This window comes from Microcaecilia unicolor, chromosome 5, assembly GCF_901765095.1.
Source record: "Microcaecilia unicolor chromosome 5, aMicUni1.1, whole genome shotgun sequence".
Classification (NCBI taxonomy): domain Eukaryota; kingdom Metazoa; phylum Chordata; class Amphibia; order Gymnophiona; family Siphonopidae; genus Microcaecilia; species Microcaecilia unicolor.
Window position 1 is genome coordinate 311,120,107 of NC_044035.1, and position 22,733 is coordinate 311,142,839.

At 41.9% G+C, this 22,733-nt stretch overlaps 1 protein-coding gene across 3 annotated transcripts in view; it reads right to left on the reverse strand.

Annotated features, from left to right (window-relative positions):
- PHKB (phosphorylase kinase regulatory subunit beta) overlaps nt 1-22,733 on the reverse strand; it is a 435,362-nt gene that overhangs the window by 128,244 nt on the left and 284,385 nt on the right. For all 3 annotated transcript variants that reach the window (XM_030204379.1, XM_030204381.1, XM_030204382.1), the window contains one exon: nt 14,421-14,579. In XM_030204379.1, coding sequence (XP_030060239.1) covers nt 14,421-14,579 — 159 coding nt within the window. The remainder of the gene's footprint in view (nt 1-14,420; nt 14,580-22,733) is intronic.

Here is a 22,733-nt window from a genome sequence, read left to right on the forward strand (position 1 = left end):
AAATTTACAAGAGTCACTTTTTTCCATATGTAAAATATGCCTTACACACTCAAAATGCTTTATATCCCTTGCTTGTATATAATTAGATCACAACAAGCAGCAACAAGTGGTATGACAGAGTAAGTAGTAAGTGCTCAATTTGTATGTCAAAACTGTTCTGTCACTTCTTCCCCATTCTGTTTCCTCCATCCCCCCTCAAAAAAAAAAAAAAAAGACCATGTAAAACGTGTGCTCTTTATACTGAATATGTATAATTTTACTTAAATTGGTGATTTGGTTTGGTATTTTCTCTTCTCTGCATCCCACTGTATAACTAATGCACACTGCATTAATTAATCTAGGCTCTGATGTAGTTTCCCATCCATTGCAATCTGTAAAATGCTTGTAACAAAAACGTTGTTAAGGTTTTGAAGGATCATATGTGCAATCTGAGCTAACACCTGCAGGATAGTAAATATAACCAGAGCACTTCACATCTTATTTGACTTCAACTCAGTTTCCCCTAAAACATCAAGCGTTCATAAAAGAGAACTATGTATAGACACCAGAATTTTCTGTTGATCTTGCTCTTATTTGCATATATAGCACGTTCATATATGGAGTATATTTATAAAGTGGAACCTATATGAAAAGTCCAAAAAGGTGCACATTTTCTAAAGGCAACACAGATGCCTATGCCTTTAGACATTAAGCACCCAGAATGAGGCAAACAAACCCTCAAGTACAAATGTACACCTGAATCAGAGGTACAAAATGCAGGCTGGTGTTTTATGCATGTACTCACATATTTTATAAAATTTGAGCATATACTGCAACTCCACCCCTACTTTGCCCAAACTATGCTCCTGGGAGAAATTACACACACTACATACATTACTACATGCCATCTTGTCAATGAACATACTGAGAATCATTTCCATATGCAAAACATGCTTTATTAGATCACCCCCATGCTGTCCTACATACTGGGTTACTATCCTCCGTGTTCTTGCTGCCATTTGATGGCAAAAAGGGGTGATTTCAAAGGCTACATTTAATACAAGCACCGATTAGACCTCAGGCAGTGCAGCAAGAAAAATATTTCAAAAAGGGAGAAAGACTGGAAAGTGTACTGCATCTTTTTCTTGTTTTATCTAGAGTGAAATATATACACTGAAAAGGCACTTCAGTCCCTCTGCTCTCTTTGTATAGCAGAATTTGTGTTTAATATATTTAAACTAGAAAATCTCAGGCCTCTTGTCAGCAGCAATCTGTGGGCTCTATTTTTCATATTCTATTTGGGAAAGGCAATTTTAGAATAAAATATACATCTAAGCAGTTTCACCCTGAAATCTAAAAGCATATTAGAAGCAACAAAGGCAGTCATCTATTCTGCAATTGTACAACTTGATCTTAAAGCGTTTAGAAAATAACCCCCTTGGTGCATGAACTACTATATCTACGGTTCCAGTTGCATTCAGCCTGTCGGAATGACAGAATATTATTTGCTTGCTTATAAAGAAAACATGCTGATTATTATTAGGGGGGTGATGAACACAATTTTTCCCCGTCATTCTCAATCCTTGCATTTGCTAATGAAAAAAATCTCTTTTGTTTATTTTTTTTTGGGGGGGGGGGGGTGAGGGGAGCTTAAATCTATCAAAAGGACCTCATTGTTAAAACAATTTTTGGCGTAAAACGTATAAAGTTCTTCCACTGTATACTGTTGTCTCTATCCTATTGTATTCTTTACTTTCACTCTTCCCTGCTGTTCTTGCACCCTGTCCACTTTATGAAATGACAGGCCAGCCGCTGGCAAGCCTTTATGGCCTGGTGCCCAAAAAAAACAGCACTAGTTCTATTAGTACTGTTACAGTGACTTTAGGGGGAAGGGTCTCTTTGATAACAATATCTTATGGAAGCAAAAGGGGAGATCTCCCTTCAAATCTGAACAACCAGGAATTGCCCCTTTCACATCTTCAGCACACTGCGAATATTTTCAAAATGTACAGACTATCTCTACTTTTCTAATGGGTGATGAGACCAGTATAGCCAGTCCACCACTTGCTTGCAGTATGTCAGCAGTTAAATGTGCTGACTTGGAGTGCTTCATGTACCACCAATAGTGTGTTGGGTTGCTGACCCCCTCTCCCAAACCTCACTGTACACTATACTATAATTCAATGTTATTTGGAACAACTATAATCTTCCTGCAATCAAAACCCTTAATATCAATTCCTGCTACAATAAAAACACATACTTTGAGCTTTTCAGATCCAGAATAATTTTAAAGCTAAAAATGTTTACTTACCATGCTTCAGCTCTATTTTGTAATGTGCTTGTATATGGAAGTTGCAGACAATAACATAGTATTTATTTTTCCTCATTAATTTTCACATAATGAGAAAATAACTCTCAGTGAGCACAACCGTTTCACCCCAGTGCCCTAGAAACATAGGAGCTGATAATAAAAAAAAGCTGGGCTCCTAAATTTGGGGTATGTTTACTAAGGTGCGTTAGCGTTTTTAATGCGCCAGTGAATTTAAGGTGCATTAAACGCTAACACACCTATACATTTCTATGGGCGCTTTGGCATTTAACGCACGTCAACCATGTAAGCACGTTAAAAATGCTAATGCACCCATAGCGCCACTTAGTAAACATAGGCGTTTGTGTCTTATTTTCAGCTGAAAATTCATCTTAATTTACGAGCTTAAAAGTTAACCTTATAAATTTATAAGCCATGTGCGGAAAACCAGTGCTGAGTACTAACCTTTTTTTCCACCTCTGTTGCCACCCTATATTTGTGCTCCTAAATTTAGATGAGTGGAAAAAAACATAATTTGAAGTGTGTGTATACAAATGCTAGAAGCCTAAACTAAGATAGATTTAGAGTATAAAGGAAGAAGGGGCCCTTTTACAAAGGAGCAGCAAGCAAGCTAGGTTAGAGCTCTTCAGCTTGGAAAACAGATGGCTGAGGGGAGATATGATTGAGGTCTACAAAATCTTGAGTTGTGTAGAATGAGTAGAAGCGAATCGATTTTTCTCTTTCAAAAAAATAGAAAGACTAGGCGACATGCAATGAAGTTATACGGAAATACTTTAAAACAAATAGAAGGAAAGATTTTTTTCACTCAACGAATAGTTAAGCTCTGGAACTTGTTGCCGGAGGATGTGGTAACATCAGTTAATGTATCTGGGTTTAAAAAAAGGTTTGTACAAGTTCCTGGAGGAAAAGGTCATAGTCTGCTATAGAGATATACACGGGGAAGCCACTGTTTGCCCTGGGATTGGTAGAATGGAACGTTGCTACTATTTGGGTTTCCACCAGGTAGTTGTGACCTGGATTGGCCACTATTGGAAACCGGATTCTGGACTAGATGGACCATTGGTCTGACTCAATATGGCTATTCTTATGTTCCTATCTGGTTATCTAATTTGGAAGTCTAAATAAATGCCTATGTTAAAGCTACTCTATGAGAATACATAAGCGCCTATGTACTTTTATAAAATAGCCTCACATAACCTGTCAGAATTATGGCTAAAATATACCTGGATACATTCACATCTACTTGACAGCCTGTCAAAATGTACATGTGTGAAGTGTCTGTGTAGGGCAGTAGCCTACACAGAGGAGTAGCCTAGTGGTTAGTGCAGTGGACTTTGATCCTGGGGAACTGAGTTCGATTCCCACTGCAGCTCCTTGTGACTCTGGGCAAGTCACTTAACCTTCCATTGCCCCTGGTACAAAATAAGTACCTGAATATATGTAAATTGCTTTGAATGTAGTTACAAAAACCTCAGAAAGGCGGTATATCAAGTCCCATTCTGCCCCCCCCCATTTATTAACTATGCATATTCTTAGTGACTCTGCCCATACTCCGCCCAAAACACATCTACAAATGGCTCAGGTAAAGCATGTGTTCTCTTACGGTATACACTTTGATGCATGTAACTCGTGGTGCAATTTTGTAACAGGCCTTTTATGCACATCAATCAGGATTTGCAGGTGGGAAAAAGGTTGATAACATTACTCCTCCCATATCTCAACTCACAGGAATTCTCTGAATGCCTTTAAGCTTTGCAAATAAACCATCAGTTTCTTCTTGTTTTCATAGATACGTTCACATATGTAAGAGTTCTTCATAATCCCCTGTTATGCTTTCAAGGCAGAAACTAGGTTTGTGAGCCCTTGGACCACTGCCGAGGAACGGCAGTGGCAGGCAAAACCACCCTACACCAGAGACAAGGCAGAACTCTGACAGAAACAACTAGACTTCACCTGCACTTGACCGCCCTTCCCCTGGAGTTGAGCCCCTGGGTGCAGGCGGCCGGCAGGACTTACTGGACAGGGCAGGAACTGGATATCAACTAGGCTGAACAGGGACTGAGGGTCAGAGGGGAAAGGAATATACATGGGCAACAAGGCAAGAAACTGGGCTAGGACTCACAGACAGACAACACACGGCAGACAATGGACAAGCTAAAGGACAGGAACTGAAAGCTGCCGAGCAGCCACTGAAACAGGGTACAACACTGACAGACAAGAGTCAGGACTGAAAGCTGCAGAGCAGCCACTAAGAGAGAGACACAGACAAACAGAAACTAGACCAGGCATACAGACCAGAAACAAGACTAGGAAATAAGCAATAAACCTAAGCTAAACTACACACAGACTCACTAGAACCGGACAAGAAACTCAAACAAGAAACCAGACTAGGCAAGAAGTGCAACAAAGCACCAACAAACCAGGGACCTTAGACGATGCAAAGGCAAACACAGAAGTTTCCAGGTCATTAATAAAGCCCATCAGCAGCTGAAGTTTACAGCTGCAGGAATCACAAGGCAGCTACGGGTGCTGTTCAGGCACAAACAAGAAAAGCAAGTCTGGCAGCCCGGAAGATCCGGAGCAGACTCGGGTGAAGTCTGGATCAGGTGACAGTCCATAGCAGCCACCGGTTCTGGCCACCAGAGGGTGAGGTGAGCACAGACAAGGAAACTGTCACCATCGTGACATCCCCAACAAACATTCACCACATAAATGTGATGTGTGGAGGGGCATAATTGAAAGGGACGTCCAAGTTTTCATGAGGACGTCCTCGCAGAATGTCCACAACAAGGGGCGGGGAAACCCGTATTTTTGAAACAAGATGTACATCCATCTTTTGTTTCGATAATACGGTCAGGGATGTCCAAATCCTGAAATTTGGTCGTCCCTAGATTTGGTCGTTTCTGATTTTCAGTGATAATGGAAACCAAAGACGTCCATCTCAGAAACGACCAAATGCAAGCCATTTGGTCGTGGGACGAGCCAGCATTCGTAGTGCACTGGTCCCCCTGACATGCCAGGACACCAACCGGGCACCCTAGGGGGTACTGCAGTGGACTTCATAAATTGCTCACAGGTACATTGCTCCCTTACCTTGTGTGCTGAGCCTCCCCCCCCAAAAAAAAACCAAACCCCACTACCCACAACTGTACACCAGTACCATAGCCCTTACAGGTGAATGGGGGCACCTAGATGGGTACAGTGGGTTTCTGGTGGGTTTTGGAGGGCTCGCTGTTTCCTCCACAAATGTAACAGGTGGGAAGGGGGGGATGGGGCAGGGTCTGCCTGCCTGAAGTGCACTGCACCCACTAAAACTGCTCCAGGGACCTGCATACTGCTGTCATGGACCTGAGTATGACAGCTGAGGCTGGCATAACATATTTTGAAAGATGTTTTTTGAGGGTGGGAAGGGGTTAGTGGCCACTAAGGGAGTAACGGGAGGTCATCCCTGATTCCCTCCGGTGGTCATCTGCTAGGCTCGGGCACCTTTTTGTGGCTTGGTCGTAAGAAAAACACGACTGGGTAAAGTCATCCAAGTGTTCATCAGGGACATCCTTGTTTTTTCCATTATGAGTCGAGGACATCCAAGTGTTAGGCACCCCCAAGTGTCCCACCTTCGCTACACCTCCGACATGCCCCCGTGAACTTTAGCCGTTCCTACGATGGAAAGCAGTTGGGAACGTCCAAAATTGGCTTTCGATTATACCGATTTGGACGACCCTGTGAGAAGGACGTCCATCTTCCGATTTGTGTTGAAAGATGGGCATCCTTCTCTTTCGAAAATAAACCCGAAAGTAGTTCTGCTAGTGATTTCCACATCCCTTAAGACTGTTTTTGTCCCTCCTTAATTAATTTTGTGCACATAAAACACTTCAGTCTTCATCACTGCTGACTCCCATTAAGATTGGCACACCCCTTAATATTCAAAAATACACTCCCAAGATTTTCACCATTGCTTCATCCATTCTCTTCTTTTCAACTGCACATTTTCTGTTGCTTGTAAAACTCACTGACAGGGTCACATTTAACATTAAAAGATGTAGCAGCACACATCAATAAGATTTCCATATAAACCTGCATGCACAATACAATTCACAAAATAATCCCTGGAAAATATTTCACGTTGTGAAAAGGCACTATGGAATTCCATTTTGTAAATGATGTCATACCAGTGCCAACATGGGTCTGGAACAACCAGCTGAACAGAGTGGAAGGATTACATACCACACCTGAAAAGACATTCTTCAAGCAATTTAATAAGAGGGTACCTATTCAAAGTAACAAAAAGGTGCCTATTTTAAAAAAGCATCATAGGCAACTCAGTGAGTCATAGAAGTACTTCAAATCAATGGCATTTCTAAATAAAACACTTTGAACCTGCTCCAACACTGCACAAATTCTTATGCACAAATTTATACTTGTTCTGAGGAAGGTGTAAATGTGTATATTCTATGTATGCATATGTATATTTTATAAAATAAACTTGTACACCACAATGCCATCCCTGCTTTTCCCAAACTACAGTCCCGGGAATGCCTAAGTGGAAAACTTTCTACCTTAGAAATATATTTTAATAAATAAGCTAGAATTTAGTCAGTATGACCACTTTCTGAATGTGTATTACTTCACTGTTTAACCATGAAGAGCAGGGTAAGATGTTAGGAGACCCAGAGATATTTAGGAATGGAAAAACATTATATGTCATTTGTATCTTAACTTGGGAGCAATTTATGACTCCAATATATTAAGGATAATCTGATGGTCAAGGGGTGGAGACTATCATAGAGACAATGCAGTCATTAGTAAACTAATCTATGCTCCTGTAATAATGAATCTTTTTATGTATTCTTTTGATCCTTTTGTGTTCAAGATGCCAAATTCCCTATAAGGATCTGGTCTTTTTCCAGAATTTAGAACATATCTTGTCTGCCATTAATATTTGTATGTTCTCATATATTGATATATCAATAAACAATTGTCAAATTGAGCACAGGCTAATGTTTTTTTTTATTTACAGTTCTACACCTACATGCAGCACTCATATAAGTATTGTTATGATCAAGAGGGTAAATCCCAGGATACTAAACTTTTCCTTAAGGTATTGAGACCTATTCTTCCCTAGGACAGGCACAGAACCCTAGGAAGGAGAAACCTGGCACATCCTCAGGAAGGGAAGGGCTTCACAACTGCAGTGCTTTCCTGGAAGGGAAGGCGTTAATGATTAGGGAAGGGCCAGGATTTAGAACAAGCCCAGTTCTCCTGGCTCACTAAGCAGTGTACCATGGAACCAAAGAAAAGCTGAGAAGGGCTGGCGCCGCCGGTCCTTGCTCTCTAAGAAGATGCCAACAAAGAAAGCCAGCCAGAGCTGATGGAGTTCATGGAGGAAGGAGAACAGCATCTAGAGGGAGCGGAGATGGAACTCTTGGCAGAATAAGCTGGAACTCCAGGTTAGCAGTGCGCAGGAATCATGAACAGAACACATAGCCCAGCAGGTGATATCATGCATCAGAATACCTGATCAAGTGGGAAGTTGGTTAAGGACTCAGCTCTAAGCAGTGTCCTGAGAACTGAGTTTCTAAAGCTATAGAAAAGAATATTAATTGCTATGGGCTTAACATGAAACTTTTTGGTTGAGACACATTTTAAATTCTTCCCATCTCTTTCTGCTCGGGTATTCTTGTTGGGCAGACTGGATGGACTGCACAGGAGTGGAGGAGTAGCCTAGTGGTTAGTGCAGCGGACTTTGATCCTGGGGAACTGGGTTTGATTCCCACTGCAGCTCCTTGTGACTCTGGGCAAGTCACTTAACCCTCCATTGCCCCAGGTACAGAATAAGTACCTGTATATATGTAAACCGCTTTGAATGTAGTTGCAAAATACCACAGAAAGGCGGTATATCAAGTCCCATTTCCTTTCCCTTTATCTGCCGTCATTTACTATGTTACTATATGTATTGGGTTTGCAAAGTTGTGATGAAAGACTGTGAAAGGAAGTGATTTGTTTATATGAACTTTTACTGTTGTTTTGGGGGTTTCTCCTTTGAGTTTTGTGCTAGTGTGCTGGGAAAACATAGGTATTATTTTTTTTTTTACTTCTCCCTGAAAGCTGCTGAGCTGCACCTGGCTTAGCTGGAGGGGGAGGGGAAGAAAAGAAGGCACAGGAACGGGTTTATGTCTGTGCTGCAGACATTTTATACAAATAAACAGGATTGCTCAACTAGATTTTTGCTCCTTGATTTTAAAAGACTTCACCTTGTTGGACATTGTTGTTTTTGAACGCTTTGTCTGGAGAATTGGAAGTACTGGATTGAATTAGAATCCGGATTTTTTTTATTATTTTTTTTCTCTCTCAGTACTGGAGTTGGAGTGGCTAAGAGAGGTGACCTGGGCTGCATCATGCCCCTGTGCAATGCTATAGTACGCACGATCTTTTTGGCATACGTACTGGAGGCACATATGTGGAGGGGCATAATCGAATGGGGCGCCCAAGTTTTCCTGAGGGCATCCTCGCAGGACGTCCCCGCGAAGGGGCAGGGAAACCCATATTATCGAAACAAGATGGGCGTTCATCTTTCGTTTCGATAATGCGGTCGGGGACACCCAAATCTCAACATTTAGGTCGACCTTAGAGATGGTCGACATAAATGTTGAGATGGTTGACCTTAAAGATGGTCGTCCCCGGTTTTCGGCCATAATGGAAACCAAGGACGCCCATCTCGAAAACGACCAAATCCAACTCATTTGGTCATGGGAGGAGCCAGCATTCATAGCGCACTGGTCCCCGACATGCCAGGACACCAACCGGGCACCCTAGGGGGCACTGCAGTGGACTAACTGATGCACTAACTGAACGGAAAAAGCCCTTCCTTAACCGATCCCTTAGTGATTCGGAAAGGAACAAGCATGCATGAAGGAAATCGCATGCAAATGAGCTGCTCACTGTTAGCTCATTTGCACATGATTTCCTTCCTAAGGAGGGGAAGCCAGTGCAGAGCAGTCAAGCGTTATGTGTGGCTGCTCTGCGCATGCCAAAGACGTCTACAACCTTAAATAAATTGCCATCTACAACCTTAGAAAAATACAAGTCCAGGTGAAAATGTCCAAGTGCTCGTCAGGGATTTCTTTTTTTTTTTTTTTTAAGAGTATGGGTGAAGGACGTCCTTCGCTATGCTTCTGTCCCTTCAACAGCAGTTGAGGACGTCCTTTGCTATGCCTCCGTCCCTGCGATGGCAGTTGAGGACGTCCAAAATGTGATTGTTTGTGAGAAGGACATCCATGCCTGGATGTTTCTGTGAAAAGTACGTCCATGCCTGCTATGCCTCCGACATCCCCTTTATTTATTTGGGTTTTGGATCACAAGTAGCAGCAGTGGGATTTGAACCTGCCACCTCTGGATTGTAAGACCAGTGCTCTAACCACTAGGTCACTCCTCCACTCCACTCCCTTGAAATTTGGCCGTCCCTGTGTGTGTGTGTGTGGGGGGGGGGGGGGGGGGGCGCAGTTCAGGACGTCCAAAATGTTTGAAAGACGGGCGTCCATGCCTTCGCTATGCCTCCGCTGACACATACATACCTCCCCTCCCAGGGACCTGCATACTGCTGCGATGGACCTGAGTATGACATTTCAGGCTGGCAAAAAAAAGTTTTTAAAGTTGTTTTTTTCAGGATGGGAGGGGGTTAGTCATCACTGGGGGAGTCAGGGGAGGTCATCCCCGATTCCATCCGGTGGTCATCTGGTCAGTTCGGGCACCTTTTGAGGCTTGGTTGTAACAAAAAATGGACCAAGTAAAGTCGCCCAAGTGCTCATCAGGGACGCCCTTCTTTTTTCCATTATCGCTGGAGGACGCCCATCTGTTAGGCACACCCCAGTCCCACCTTCGATACGCCTCCGACACGCCCCAGGGAACTTTGGTCGTCCCCGCGACAGGAAGCAGTTGGGGACCCCCAAAATCGGCTTTCGATTATGCCGATTTGGGTGACCCTGAGAGAAGGACGCCCATCTCCCGATTTGTGTCGAAAGATGGGCGCCCTTCTCTTTCGAAAATGACTGATAGTCACACAATTTATAACAGCCCTTTTCGATGTATAAAAAAGATTTTACATGCAGAAAAACGTTTATATAAATATCCTCTCTGTGCATATTTCTTACAATATATGAGAAAATAAAGAGAGTAATCATTTCCTTACACTCCCTTCAGTCCAAGGTGCATATATAATTACAGTATACTTCAGTGACTCTACAAGAGTATTTAATCTTTTCTGCCCATTGCAGTAGATGCTAAGCCTCCCAATACGTTGTATTTATTTTCAGGGCAGATTTAGAGAAGCCAAAACGGAGTGCAACTAAATAGATTCAAGCGACCAAAACTCTCATCTCTCTGCTGTGTGATAAGATGTTTTCCCATACAGACTAATTTCACAGCTTGTCCACTGAAGTGCAAGTGATGACTGCTCTGCATTATCTGGCAAAGGCCCTTCTAAAAGGGTGGCAGAAGATATAACTGGAATTAATCAGACTTCTCTCCAGAGAGGTGTAAACTCTATTCCGGAGGTTATGTTTTATATACCTGACTGTACATATCACCACTGTATTGAGCAGGTAAAGATAGCGATACATAGGGATTTCTATGAGATGGTTTGATTCTTCAATATCAGGGCTACTCAATGCGCTTTGGAGACTTGGGTCATCCAAGAAGTCAGAAAGCCCGGAAATGGTCTGCTGGGATCGCCGTTTACTGGTAATGCTTGTTGTGATTACTTACTTTCTTTGCTTTAGGAGATGTTTACCCCCCTCCCCCCAACTAGTCTGGCTGCTAATTCCCTTCCTTCAGCATTCCTTTGTCTAGGAAGAGCAGTACGACCATACTCATCAATTTACTAGATCCCTGACTGAGCACACCTTTGGGTCTTTGAAAAGCCAACTTCCCTCAGTAGCCCATAAGAGGCATCCTTGCTCTTACACCAGTGAAAGTAGGAAATGATTTATTATGAGCTATCTGGTACACATTTGTGTACATTAAAATTGTCCCTGGACGGAGGAGGTAGCTATGAAAACAAAACAAAACAAAGGATGAAGGCAAGAATAAAGAATAACCTGCTGCATTTGCAGCAACCCTGGGAGCTTGTATAGAGTCTGAGTACTTCACTGAACAATTATCAGGTACGTATGTGGTGGCGAACATTGCTAGGACACAGGTTAGATATTAGAAATATTTGTGTTGTTCATCTGCTGTCAGTGCTTTTATTGCCCCCTTTTCCAGGACCTTTTCTACTGAAGGTGCCCCAAAGAATTCTTTATAAGGGTAGGCAAGCCATCTCTATACAAACTCTCTATACCTGACTGCTTAAAGTACTCTGTCACTTATGAACTTTAATGCAATACCACTCTGTATTTCTCATTCCGATAATGGCGATCGCCACTACAGCATAATGTAAGCCACATTGAGCCTGCAAATAGGTGGGAAAATGTGGGATACAAATGCAATAAATAAATAAATAAAAATAAATAAATAAATCTCAACTTCTCACACATATTTTGTTGATGCTACTTTATTTTGTTTTAAGTGCATCTGAGATGTCGGGCTAGATTAACATTATAATTGAGGAGTACCGTGTCCTTGAAATAATAGAAAGGTGTGTTTAACAGTCTGAGAAGCACATGGTAGCCCACTATGGTCAAGACAGTAGTACATCAACCACAATGATGACGGAGATTTAGTTGCACATTGGAAAACATGTAATCTAGGCTTCCATATGTGCATATCTATGTCTACGTAAACTGTCTCCCACAAACTTTTCTATTTTTTTTATATTGTAAACCAGTTGGATCTACCCTGCTTAGCGGTATATCAAAATTGAAATTATACAGTGTACTTTGAAAACCACTAGTAGGAAGGGGAACCATAGGGGCAGTGGTTAGGGTTGTGGACTTTGGTCCTGGGGAACTGAGGAACTGAGTTCGATTCCCACTTCAGGCACAGGCAGCTCCTTGTGACTCTGGGCAAGTCACTTAACCCTCCATTGCCCCAGGTACAAATAAGTACCTGTATACAATATGTAAGCCGCATTGAGCCTGCCATGAGTGGGAAAGCGCGGGGTACAAATTTAACAAAAAAAAAAAATCTATTTGGCTGGAGGAGCCAAACAAACCAATCCTCCTGCTCTGGCCCCCCAAGCTCTCTAGTTGCTATGCTGGACAAAATATTGGTCAGGTCATGGTCCCAGTAGTATACCCCATTCCACTACTTACGTAAAACAAATAAAATAGAACAGGTATTACTACGTATGTAATGCTAGATTTCTTTTTTCCATGTTAGATTTATCCATTGTGCAGAGAAGGGTAACTAAGGGGTCCTTTTACAAAGGCACATTAGCGTTTTTAGTGTGCACTAAACACTAGAGGCGCCCATATATTCCTATGGGTGTCTCTAGTGTTTTGCATGCGCTAATCATTAGAACATGCTAAAAATGCTACCGAGCCTTTGTAAAAGACCCCCTAAGTGTTTCAGAAAGTATACAAATGAGGTAGAATGGAGCTTAAAGCATGGGCAGTCATTTTTACCTCTTGCCCTTATTTCATGATGTTCTGTGTAGATAATTAAGCTCATACATACCTTAACGAGGAAAAAAAGCATTCAACTTGCATCCAAGTGACCTCAAATGCTTTATGATGCACACAGCGTAAAACCTGCTGTTAGTTTGCTACCTGTGCAGCCTTCACTCAAGCTCTGAATAATGTTTTTTTGTAAAATATATTTAACCAATTCTTAGCAGCAGTGATGAAAACAGTCTTGGAGTAAGTTGGATGCTCAGTGACTGGACTTTATGCTGCCATGCCTGAAACTGGCTTCTGTTGCTCAGACAGATCAGAGCCAAGGATGCTGCACAGCCAGCACTAATGGCTCCCAGGAGGAAGGGAGTCTCAACCATTGCACAACAGCAGCATCTACTGGCCAGACTGAGGATGTATGTGTTATGGGCACTAGAAGGCGTCAGTCTATGGAACCATATCCAAGGACTGCCATTACAATGATTGGGCTAGAAAAGGGGGTTAAAAATGAAGAAAAAATTCCAAACAGCTACAGACGTTTTAATCCTTATCTATTTTACTTTGATAGAGTTGAGGTATTATTGCTTTTTTGTGTTTTTAATACTTTACATTATTGGTTGTAAGTCTTTGATAGTTTTTCTTTGGGCTTCTTATATATGTAAGCTGCCTAGAACCTTTTGCTAGAATTTGTGTGGCAAATAAATCCTGTATTAGATTAGATAGGATGCAGTGATACTTCATCTAATCTCCAGTAGAGGCTGGTTCTGATTGATCATAAAAGAAATAGAAGGAGAAAGATGCCAGAAATGTATCCCTCCCCCTTCCCACCAAAGAAAAAACATTCTTATACTGGACAAACTGTAAATTCTATAAAGTCAAATCATAATAAAAAAATATTGTACTTCCGTCTTAAATAAGTAAACTTGAGTCTATAATATTAAATATTGTGAAATGGCTCATTCATTAATCCCGTGTGTTCTCTCCTGGCAGAGACTGGCCTCCTCATAAAAATGCAGCCTCAGTTCTCTTTAAGCATGCCTTCTCACCTCTTCCCCACCTCCTACCCCTCATCCTTCAAAACACATGAGCAAAGCTGTGTCTACTTTGTACATGTGTATACCTTCAGACAAGATTCCATTCTCTAAAGGTTTTTTTCTGTGTGTTAAAATTGTTTTGCACGTAGAAAGTGGCTTTTATAAAAACACACAACGAGATGGTGTATACTAATTTATCTGAACCATTCGTAGGTATTACTAGGGGTGTTGTTTGGGTAGAGCTGGGATGGAGTTGCAATATAGATTTGTATTTTATAAAATATTAGGGTACACGCATAAAGTACAAGTACACATCTACACCTTCTTTGGAGCAGATATAATTATGTGTGTGTGTGAAAATCTGTATACTATTCGTTGTAGTTCTGGGTGGATGTTTTCTATAGGCTCATTGGTGCCTTTTTTGGACTTTCCACATAGGAATTCTGTTATAAAATGACCCTTATCGTGTATAGAATAGCTGCACATTACCCACAGAATATCAGAAGGAGGGTGCTTGTCTTCCCATCTTACCCAGTAGTTTTGCTATGACATACAGGGCCTGTCCCCAGAGGAAAAGCTTTCCATCCCGCCCAGAGTTACTAGGAAATCGCTTTTGACTATCTGGATTCTTCTTTTCTGCTTCAACAAAATCAGCTGGTACGTAGTAATACTTAGGTACCACGGGACACTCTGTAAATTTAAAACAAAAAACAAACAAACAAAACACTTCATTAGCAAATAGCACAAAAGCCTACCATGGCAAACATTATATGAACCCACCTATGCAGCTGCTTATCAGTATATCATCAATCAAAACATCTGTCACATGGTACACAAGAGAAGTAATACTGTTATAAATAACAACCAACTTAAAACAAGTAACAAATATAGAATGTTGCAACTAGTATTTTGTATCTGAAGAAAATCAGTATTAACAGTTTTTGTCCAGTGTCTTAGTATTAATTTTCCTAATGGTGCAATCTTTTTTTTTTTTTTTGAGTCCCAAGACATGTTTGAAGTTTCTTGGTTCTCAAAACAAATTGCACTAGGAAAGTTAATACTAAGACATTGGACAGAAATTGTTAATACTGATTTTCTTCTTAAACTTAAGGAAAGTTGTCAGAGCTATAACTACAAATCTGAAGGGTTTTTATTGGTTTTATACAATCATTAGTAAAAAAAGGCCCATTTCTGACACAAATGAAACGGGCTCTAGCAAGGTTTTCCTCGGAGTGTGTATGTTTGAGAGAGTGTGTGTGAGAGTGACTGTGTGAGAGAGCGAGTGAATGTGCGAGTGTGTGTGTGTGACGGACAGAGAGAGTGAGTGTGGGTGCGAGTGTGTCTGTGAGAGTGTGTGAGTGCGTATATGAGCCACTGTGAGTGTGAGAGAGTGTTTCACACAGATACAGTGTGTGTGAGAGAGAGTGTGTGTGTGAGACAGATAGAGTGTGAGAGTATGTGTACGATACACAGACTCTCTGTGAGACCGAGTGTTTGAGATCGAGAGAGTGTTTGAGAATGACTGTGTGACAGAGAGTGAATGTGATACAGTGTGAGACAGAGTGTGTGAGAGACAGTGTGTGAGCGTGAGAGAGAGAGAGAGAGAGAGAAAGACACTGACTGTGAAAGAGAGAGAGAGTGTGTGTGAGAGTGTGTGTGTGACAGAGATACCTCCCCCTCCCTCTCTAGTCTCAGGACCCCCTCCCCTTCCCTCTCTGGTCTCAGGACCCCCTGCACCCCCCTTTCTGCTCAGGACCCCCTCCCCCTGTCTGGTCTCTAGGTCCCCTCCCCCTCCCTGGTCTCAGGACCCCATCACCCCCTCTGGTCTCAGGACCCCCTCCCCCCATGGGGCGGTTACTGCTGAACTGGGAGGGGTTGGAGCTGCCGAGAGGGGGGGGCAGGGTTTAATTTCCTTCTTTTTCCTTCATCTACCTCTGGCTTTTCATCGTTTTCTCACCCTTGCTCTCCCCATGCCCTTCCTCTTATTCTCCAGTCTTTCTCTACACCCCTTTTCCATCCAGCAGCTCTCCTCTTTCTCTCCCCATCCTTCCAGTGTCTCCCCTCTTTCTCTCCCCATCCTCCCAATGTCTCCCCTCTTTCTTTCTGCATCCTTCCATCCAGTGTCTCCTCTTTTTCCCTACCCTTCCATCCAGCGTCTTCCCTCTTTCTCTCCTGATCCTTCCATCTAATGTCTCTCTCCCCTTCCTTCTATCCAGTGTCTCTCTCTGTACCCTTTTCTGTTCAGTGTCCCTTCTTTCTCCACATCCTTCCAATCTCTCCCCTCTCTCTCTGCATCCATTCATCCATCTCCCCCTTTCTCTCCCCATCCTTCCATCTGTTTTCTCTCTTTCTCTCCCCATCCTTCCATCCAGTGTCTTTCTCTCTCTCTATCCCCTTCTTTCCATCCAGGCCCGCCCACCCAACACAGACCTGCCAAGTCTCCCATGAAACACGCGCCGCCAGCTCCCATTTCTGGCCACTGGTGCTTCTCCTGTTGAGCAGCAGTGGCTGCTACAAAAACAAAAAGAGCTAATTAAACAACCAGAAATGTTTTTAAAAAGGAAGCGCGGCACCGCAGGCAGCCATCAGGCATTGGCTGTCGGCTCTGCAGCCGCTCCTCTCCCCTCTCACGTTGCTGTGCTCCTCCGGGGTTCTGCTCCAGGGGGCCGCCAGTGAGCCTGACTTCTGTGGTAAGTAAATTAATGGAAATGCTTTTAAACAGAGAATAGTACGGTTTTTGGAATCCAATGGATTATAGGCCCTGAGGCAACATGGTTTCACTAGAGGCAGGTCTTGTCAGACAAATCTGATCAACTTCTTTGACTGGGTGACCAGAGAGTTGGATCAAGGGAAAGCGCTATATGTGGTGTACTTAAATTTTAAGAGTCTTTGACACGGTTCTTCAAAGACAACTAATAAATAAACTGAGTGACCTCGGTATGAGGCCTAAAGTGACTGACTGGGTTAGGAACTGGTTGAGTGGAAGGGTCAGAGGGTAACGAAAAATGGAGCTCATTCTGAGGAAAAGGATGTTACTAGTGGTGTGCCGCAAGGTTTGGTTCTTCGGCCGGTTCTTTTTAACATTTTTGTAAGCAATTTGCTGAACGACTGTCTGGTAAGGTTTATCTCTTTGCGGATGATACCAAAATTTGCAACAGGGCAGACACCCCCGATGGTCTGGACAACATGAGGAAGAACTCAGCAAAGCTAAAGGAAAGGCCTGGAAAAACATGAGGAAACAGTATAGTTTAGGGGGATAAGAACTTCTGTGCACGAAAGAAGAGCAGGACTTGGGTGTGATCGTATGTAATGATCATAAAGTGGCCAAACAGGTAGAAAAGGTGATGGCGAAACTAGAAGGATGCTTGGGTACATAGGGAGAGGAATGGCCAAAAAGGAGGTGATGATGCCCCTTTATAAGACTCTGGTGAGTCCTCATTTAGAATATTGTGTACTATTTGTAGATCGCACCTTCAAAAAGGAATAAAGAGGATGGAATCGGTCCAGAGGGTTGTTACTAAATGGTCAGTGGACTTTGTTATAAATCATATGGGGACAGACAGGACAGACTTAAAGATCTCAATATGTATACTTTGAAAGAAAGGTGAGAGAGGGGAAATATGATAAAGACAGTTAAATACCTATGCGTCATAAATACACAGGAGGCGAGTCTCTTTCAAGCGAAGGGAAGCTCTGAAACAAGGAGGCATAGGATGAAAGGGGACAGACTCAGAAGTAACCTGAGGAAATACTTCTTCACAGAAAGGATGGTGAATTCGTGGAACGGCCTCTCGGTGGAAGTGATTGAGATGAAAACAGTATCTTAGTTCAAAAGAACTTGGGACAAACACCTAGGATCTTTAAAGGACTGACAGGGAGAGTAAACTGTGAAAAGGCGCCAAAACCAGACCGTAATTTTAATAAGAGTAGCGTAATATGTCAAATGGATGCGAATGAGATATGCCTAATGAATATTAAAATAAGCTACTTGAGCATCTAAACAGCATATTATGTCTACTGAATATTAAAATGAGCTGTTCAAACATCTTAGAAGGGTAATTATCATACAGCTGGGACCCTATACTATCTCATAATAACAAAAAAAAAAAAATAAACGTAGACAGTCAACTGTTCTCTCTCTCTCTTCTATATACAGTCGCTGGTGCTACTGGAGGTGATTTTAAGGTCCAGGGGTGGATGGGGGGAGGGAATTGCAAGAGCTTTGCAGGGTCAGGAAGAGAGAGACGAGGGAAATGCAGCGTGAGACATACCCACTGTTTCCAGGGTCCTGCTGGCTTCCAGGAAAGATTCCACTAAGAGTTATTATACATTCAAATGGAGGTCGTTTGGCGTCTACTGTGAGGGCAAGGCCCTAGACCCTTTTCTCTTGCCCTACACAAAAACTGCTTGAGTATCTTCTATATCTCTCCTAGTCTTTTTTTTTTTTTTAATTCTTTTCATTAGCAAAATCAGGTTACAATACAGCCAGACCAATATGTACAAATGAAAGTGCAACATAACAGTATACAGGCTGTAACAACAGAAAAATAAGAATTCAATGACTTATTTTTTTGATTTAAGTTCCTCCTATCATTTACCCTACCCTAATCCCCTCCCAAGTTCCACCCCTCCCCTCCCCACATATGCTCCCAAGAAGTGACATAGCCCCAGCCCTTCCAAGAACAACATAACAGAACTGGAGCTTATACACTATTTTCAGCTCAGCACAGACATCCCCAGACCATCAGAATCCCTTCCAAAGAAAAAATAATTTTTCAGCAATTTAACAGCCAACTGTATGCTCTTTGTGGTACTGAACTCCAAACAGATTCCCATATTTGTTGAAATTTTTGCTATCTTTGTGATTTGAGCTTTACCCACCCTATGGCGTTCCATCACCATCATGGCATAAACAAGATTGCACCACTGTATCAAAGCAGGTGCTTGAGGTGACCTTGACAAAATGGCTTTACAGGCCAATGTGGTCAAATAATACACTAGTATCTTAAAATGCTTCTTTGACAAATAAGGTAGAGTGGTTACATGAACTGGGACAGCGCTCGAATGGGAAGTCAGTCCACTTTGGTGATAATCTCAAACTTTATTGGAACTTGTTATAAAGTAGTATTGCCTGCCTTAAATGATTTACAGTGATTGATTGGGAATAAAATTTACTGACTTCCTTATCAGTCCTGGAGTGTTCCAAGAGAGTTTCCTTAGGCCTAGAGTGGAGAGAAGTAATCTGAGATCCAGCATAGAGTGGCTCACATCACAAACATAAGAAATATGAAAAAAATTAAAAGACATAAAAACAAATACACAAAATAAATTAAAATTATCAAGAAGCAACAAGCTTACTCAAATTACAAAGCCTGAACCTTTTTCCTGAATCATCTAAATTCCTAAATGACCTAAAACTAGCTCCAGCCGAAAACAGCTTACAGAGTCCTAACTGACTGACTGCTCAAAATGAAAATATCAAATTACTAGTTACAGACCGATTTGCTAAATTAAACATGGACATGCAGGCAAATTTCTAATTCAACTGGAATATTCTTGGTCTGAACAAATAGAAAGCCTTTTATGTTCCCACGTCTGGAAGAGAATGCAGTGGGCACTGTTCCCCCTTTCATGACCTTATGGTTTTGCACAGCATGTGCATCAATCTTCAGGAAATAAATTCATATGTGGAACTGAATTCGCTAAGAATTTCTTGAAACTGGCACGGGGAGGGTGGGAACAGAGGTGCAAAAGTGCCAGTAGGGTAATTATATTTAATGGAAAAATGTAAGGAGGTGATGAGGATAAATTTCAATTCTGGTCATGAGGCCATGAAATGAAAAAGTATTGCTCGCAGAGACTAGCATTCTGAGTATCTCATCCAACACAAATTAAGCTTCCTTTATATGACAGGATCATACTAATTTATGACAGAGAATGACTAAATGAGACACTTTAGCAATTTCCTTTCGCTCTCAAGTATTGCATACCAATAAATATTCTTCACATTTTTGCTTTACTGTCTGCTTTGCCTGGACCAGGCATATCACTATCAGAAATACAATGCATTGTGGCTCCTTGTTATTTTCTTCTTTATTGCATTCAGAAAACAAACAAGGTTGCAGGAGGTGTCTAATAGACCATTTAATTTTTTTTAAATATATTAGTCTGTATGCATTTACTCTCCCCTTTAACTTAGCAGAATACATAGGCCATTTCTTAAATTTATTTTTATGAAAGTTTACAAATACATTTCACAAAATACTTGACATATCAACAATCACAAAAGAATATAATCATCATCTTAGGGGAAAAATAGCAATCAATACCACAATGAAAATCCCTAACTACCAGGCTCATTGAAAACAGAAAACAATGGTCAATATAGACTTGCAATGGCAAGGCAAATGAACCAATAACATTAATAACAAACATTTCTTCTGTGAAGGTACAGTATGGAACACAAAGGAATGGGCCTAGGAGGGTGAAGAACTATAGAACTGTATGACCAAACTGTCTGTCACAACTGCAAATATCTTCAGTGAAGGCAGATCTTAGGTGGGCTACTGACACAGCCATGGCTCTGACATTGTAAGCCATGACATGACCCTCCAGAGGAAGCACAGCCTGGGCATAAGTGAAAGAGATGCAGTCTGCCAGCAAATTGGATAAAGTGAATTTACCGATGGCTGCCCCCATCCTCTTTGTGTCATAAGAAAGAAAAGGCTGGGTGAACTGTCTTTGGGCTATAGTCTGTTCCATGGAGAAGGCTAAGGCTCGCTTGCAGTCCAAGGTGTGCTTTCATCAGGATGGGCATAAGTTTTGGAAAAAATGTTGGAAGAACGATTGACTGGTTAAGATGGAACTCTGACACTACCTTAGGAAGGAACTTAGGATGTGTGTTTGGAGCAGTACTCTGTTATGGTGAAACTTTGTATAAGGTGTATTAGCTATTATGGCCTGAACCTCACCGACTCTGCAAGCTGAAGAGATTGCCACCAAAAATAAGACCTTCCAGGTCAGGTACTTAAGATTACAGGAATTAAGTGGCTCAAAAGAAGCTTTCATGAGCTGAGTGAGGACAATGTTGAGATCCAATGACACAGTGGAATGTTTGATGAGGGGCTTTGTCAGAAGCAAACCTTACATAAAGCGAACAATTTGAGACTGTAGAGAGATGGACTTACCCTCTATACAGTGAAGGTACGCATTTACAGAATTGTTTTTTTCAACCAGACTCAGAGGAATTTCCAGTGGAGATGGCACACTATAGTGTATTTCAACAATGGAGGACAAGGGTTATCATAAGACTTAAACATCTGGTAGAAGAAGATGGGAGGCCTCTATCCTTTGCTCAGCTTAAGGATGCCTATCAGTTAGTGGCTCGGGATTATTTTGCCTATCTTCAAGTCTGTCATTATATACACTCGCTTCCTCAACAAGCATTAAAGGAGGACAGAGTGGAGTGTGTGAAAGAACGTTCTTCCTTTGTAAAAGTCTATGTGCTGATTGGTGGATGTTTTTCAGAAAATATTGTCCTCCCCTCCAGTACAATTTATAAATGCGACCCTGCAGGAGCAGACTAACATACTTATATTTTGGGCATATAACTTGCTTTGGCGGGCACTATGGATGGGCATCACCACTGACAGTTTTTGTTTAAAATGTGGGGAGGATATGGCTACTTTACAATGCTTTTGACAAGAGGTTTTGAACTAAATTCATAGGACACAGCACTTCAATCGCATTACTCCACTATTCTAACACTGGCTCCCCATCACTTCTAGCATCCACTTCAAACTGCTCGTGCTCATCTACAAGGGTCACTTCCTCAACGCCCTGCCTATTTAAACAAATTTTTGATCCATTATTCCCCATCATGGCAACTTCGCTCCTCTTCAGACAATCTCCTCTATATATAGTGGAGGAGTAGCCTAGTGGTTAGTGCAGTGGACTTTGATCCTGGGGAACTGAGTTCGATTCCCACTGCAGCTCCTTGTGACTCTGGGCAAGTCACTTAACCCTCCATTGCCCCTGGTACAAAGTAAGTACCTGTATATATGTAAACCGCTTTGAATGCAGTTGTAAAAAACCTCAGAAAGGCGGTATATCAAGTCCCATTTCCCTTCCCTTCCACCCCCTTCCGCCCTCCATCTTTCATTTTCACAGGAAACTGCCTTTAGCTACTTAGGTCCTAAACTTTGGAATGCCTTACCCTTGTCCCCCCCTCGGAAAGGCTATGCCTCTACAGTCCTTCAAAATTCTCAAGACTCATCTTTTCTCAGCTTCATTCCCTTCTGTTTCTTCTTGGCATTCTCTTTTCATCCTCCCTTCCTTGTGCCCTTGCTCATTCTCCCTTCCTCCCCCATCCCCCACTATCAGCCCAGTAACCGTTTTTTAGATTTTTGTTCTGAACCGCTTAGTCGCCTGCTTGGGATCAATCTGCGGTATATCAAAAGCCTGAAATAACTAAACTAAGATAAATAAATATATTAATAGAATCCTGATGGTTCATTTGGCCCTAAACTAATTTCTATTTTTATTTGCTGATGTAACCACTCTGCTTCGTTCATCAAAGAAGCATTTTAGGATATTATTGTATTATTTGACCAAATTGGCCTGCAAAGCCATTTTGTCAAGGTCACCTCAAGCACCTACTTTGACATAGTGGTGCAATCTTGTTTATGCCATGATGGTGATGGAATACCATAGGGTGGGTAAAGCTCAAATGACAAAGATAGCAATAATTTCAACAAATATGGAAACCTGTTTGGAGTTCGATACCACAAAGAGCATACAAATTGGCTGCTAAATTACTGAAAAAATTGTTTTTTCTTTGGAAGG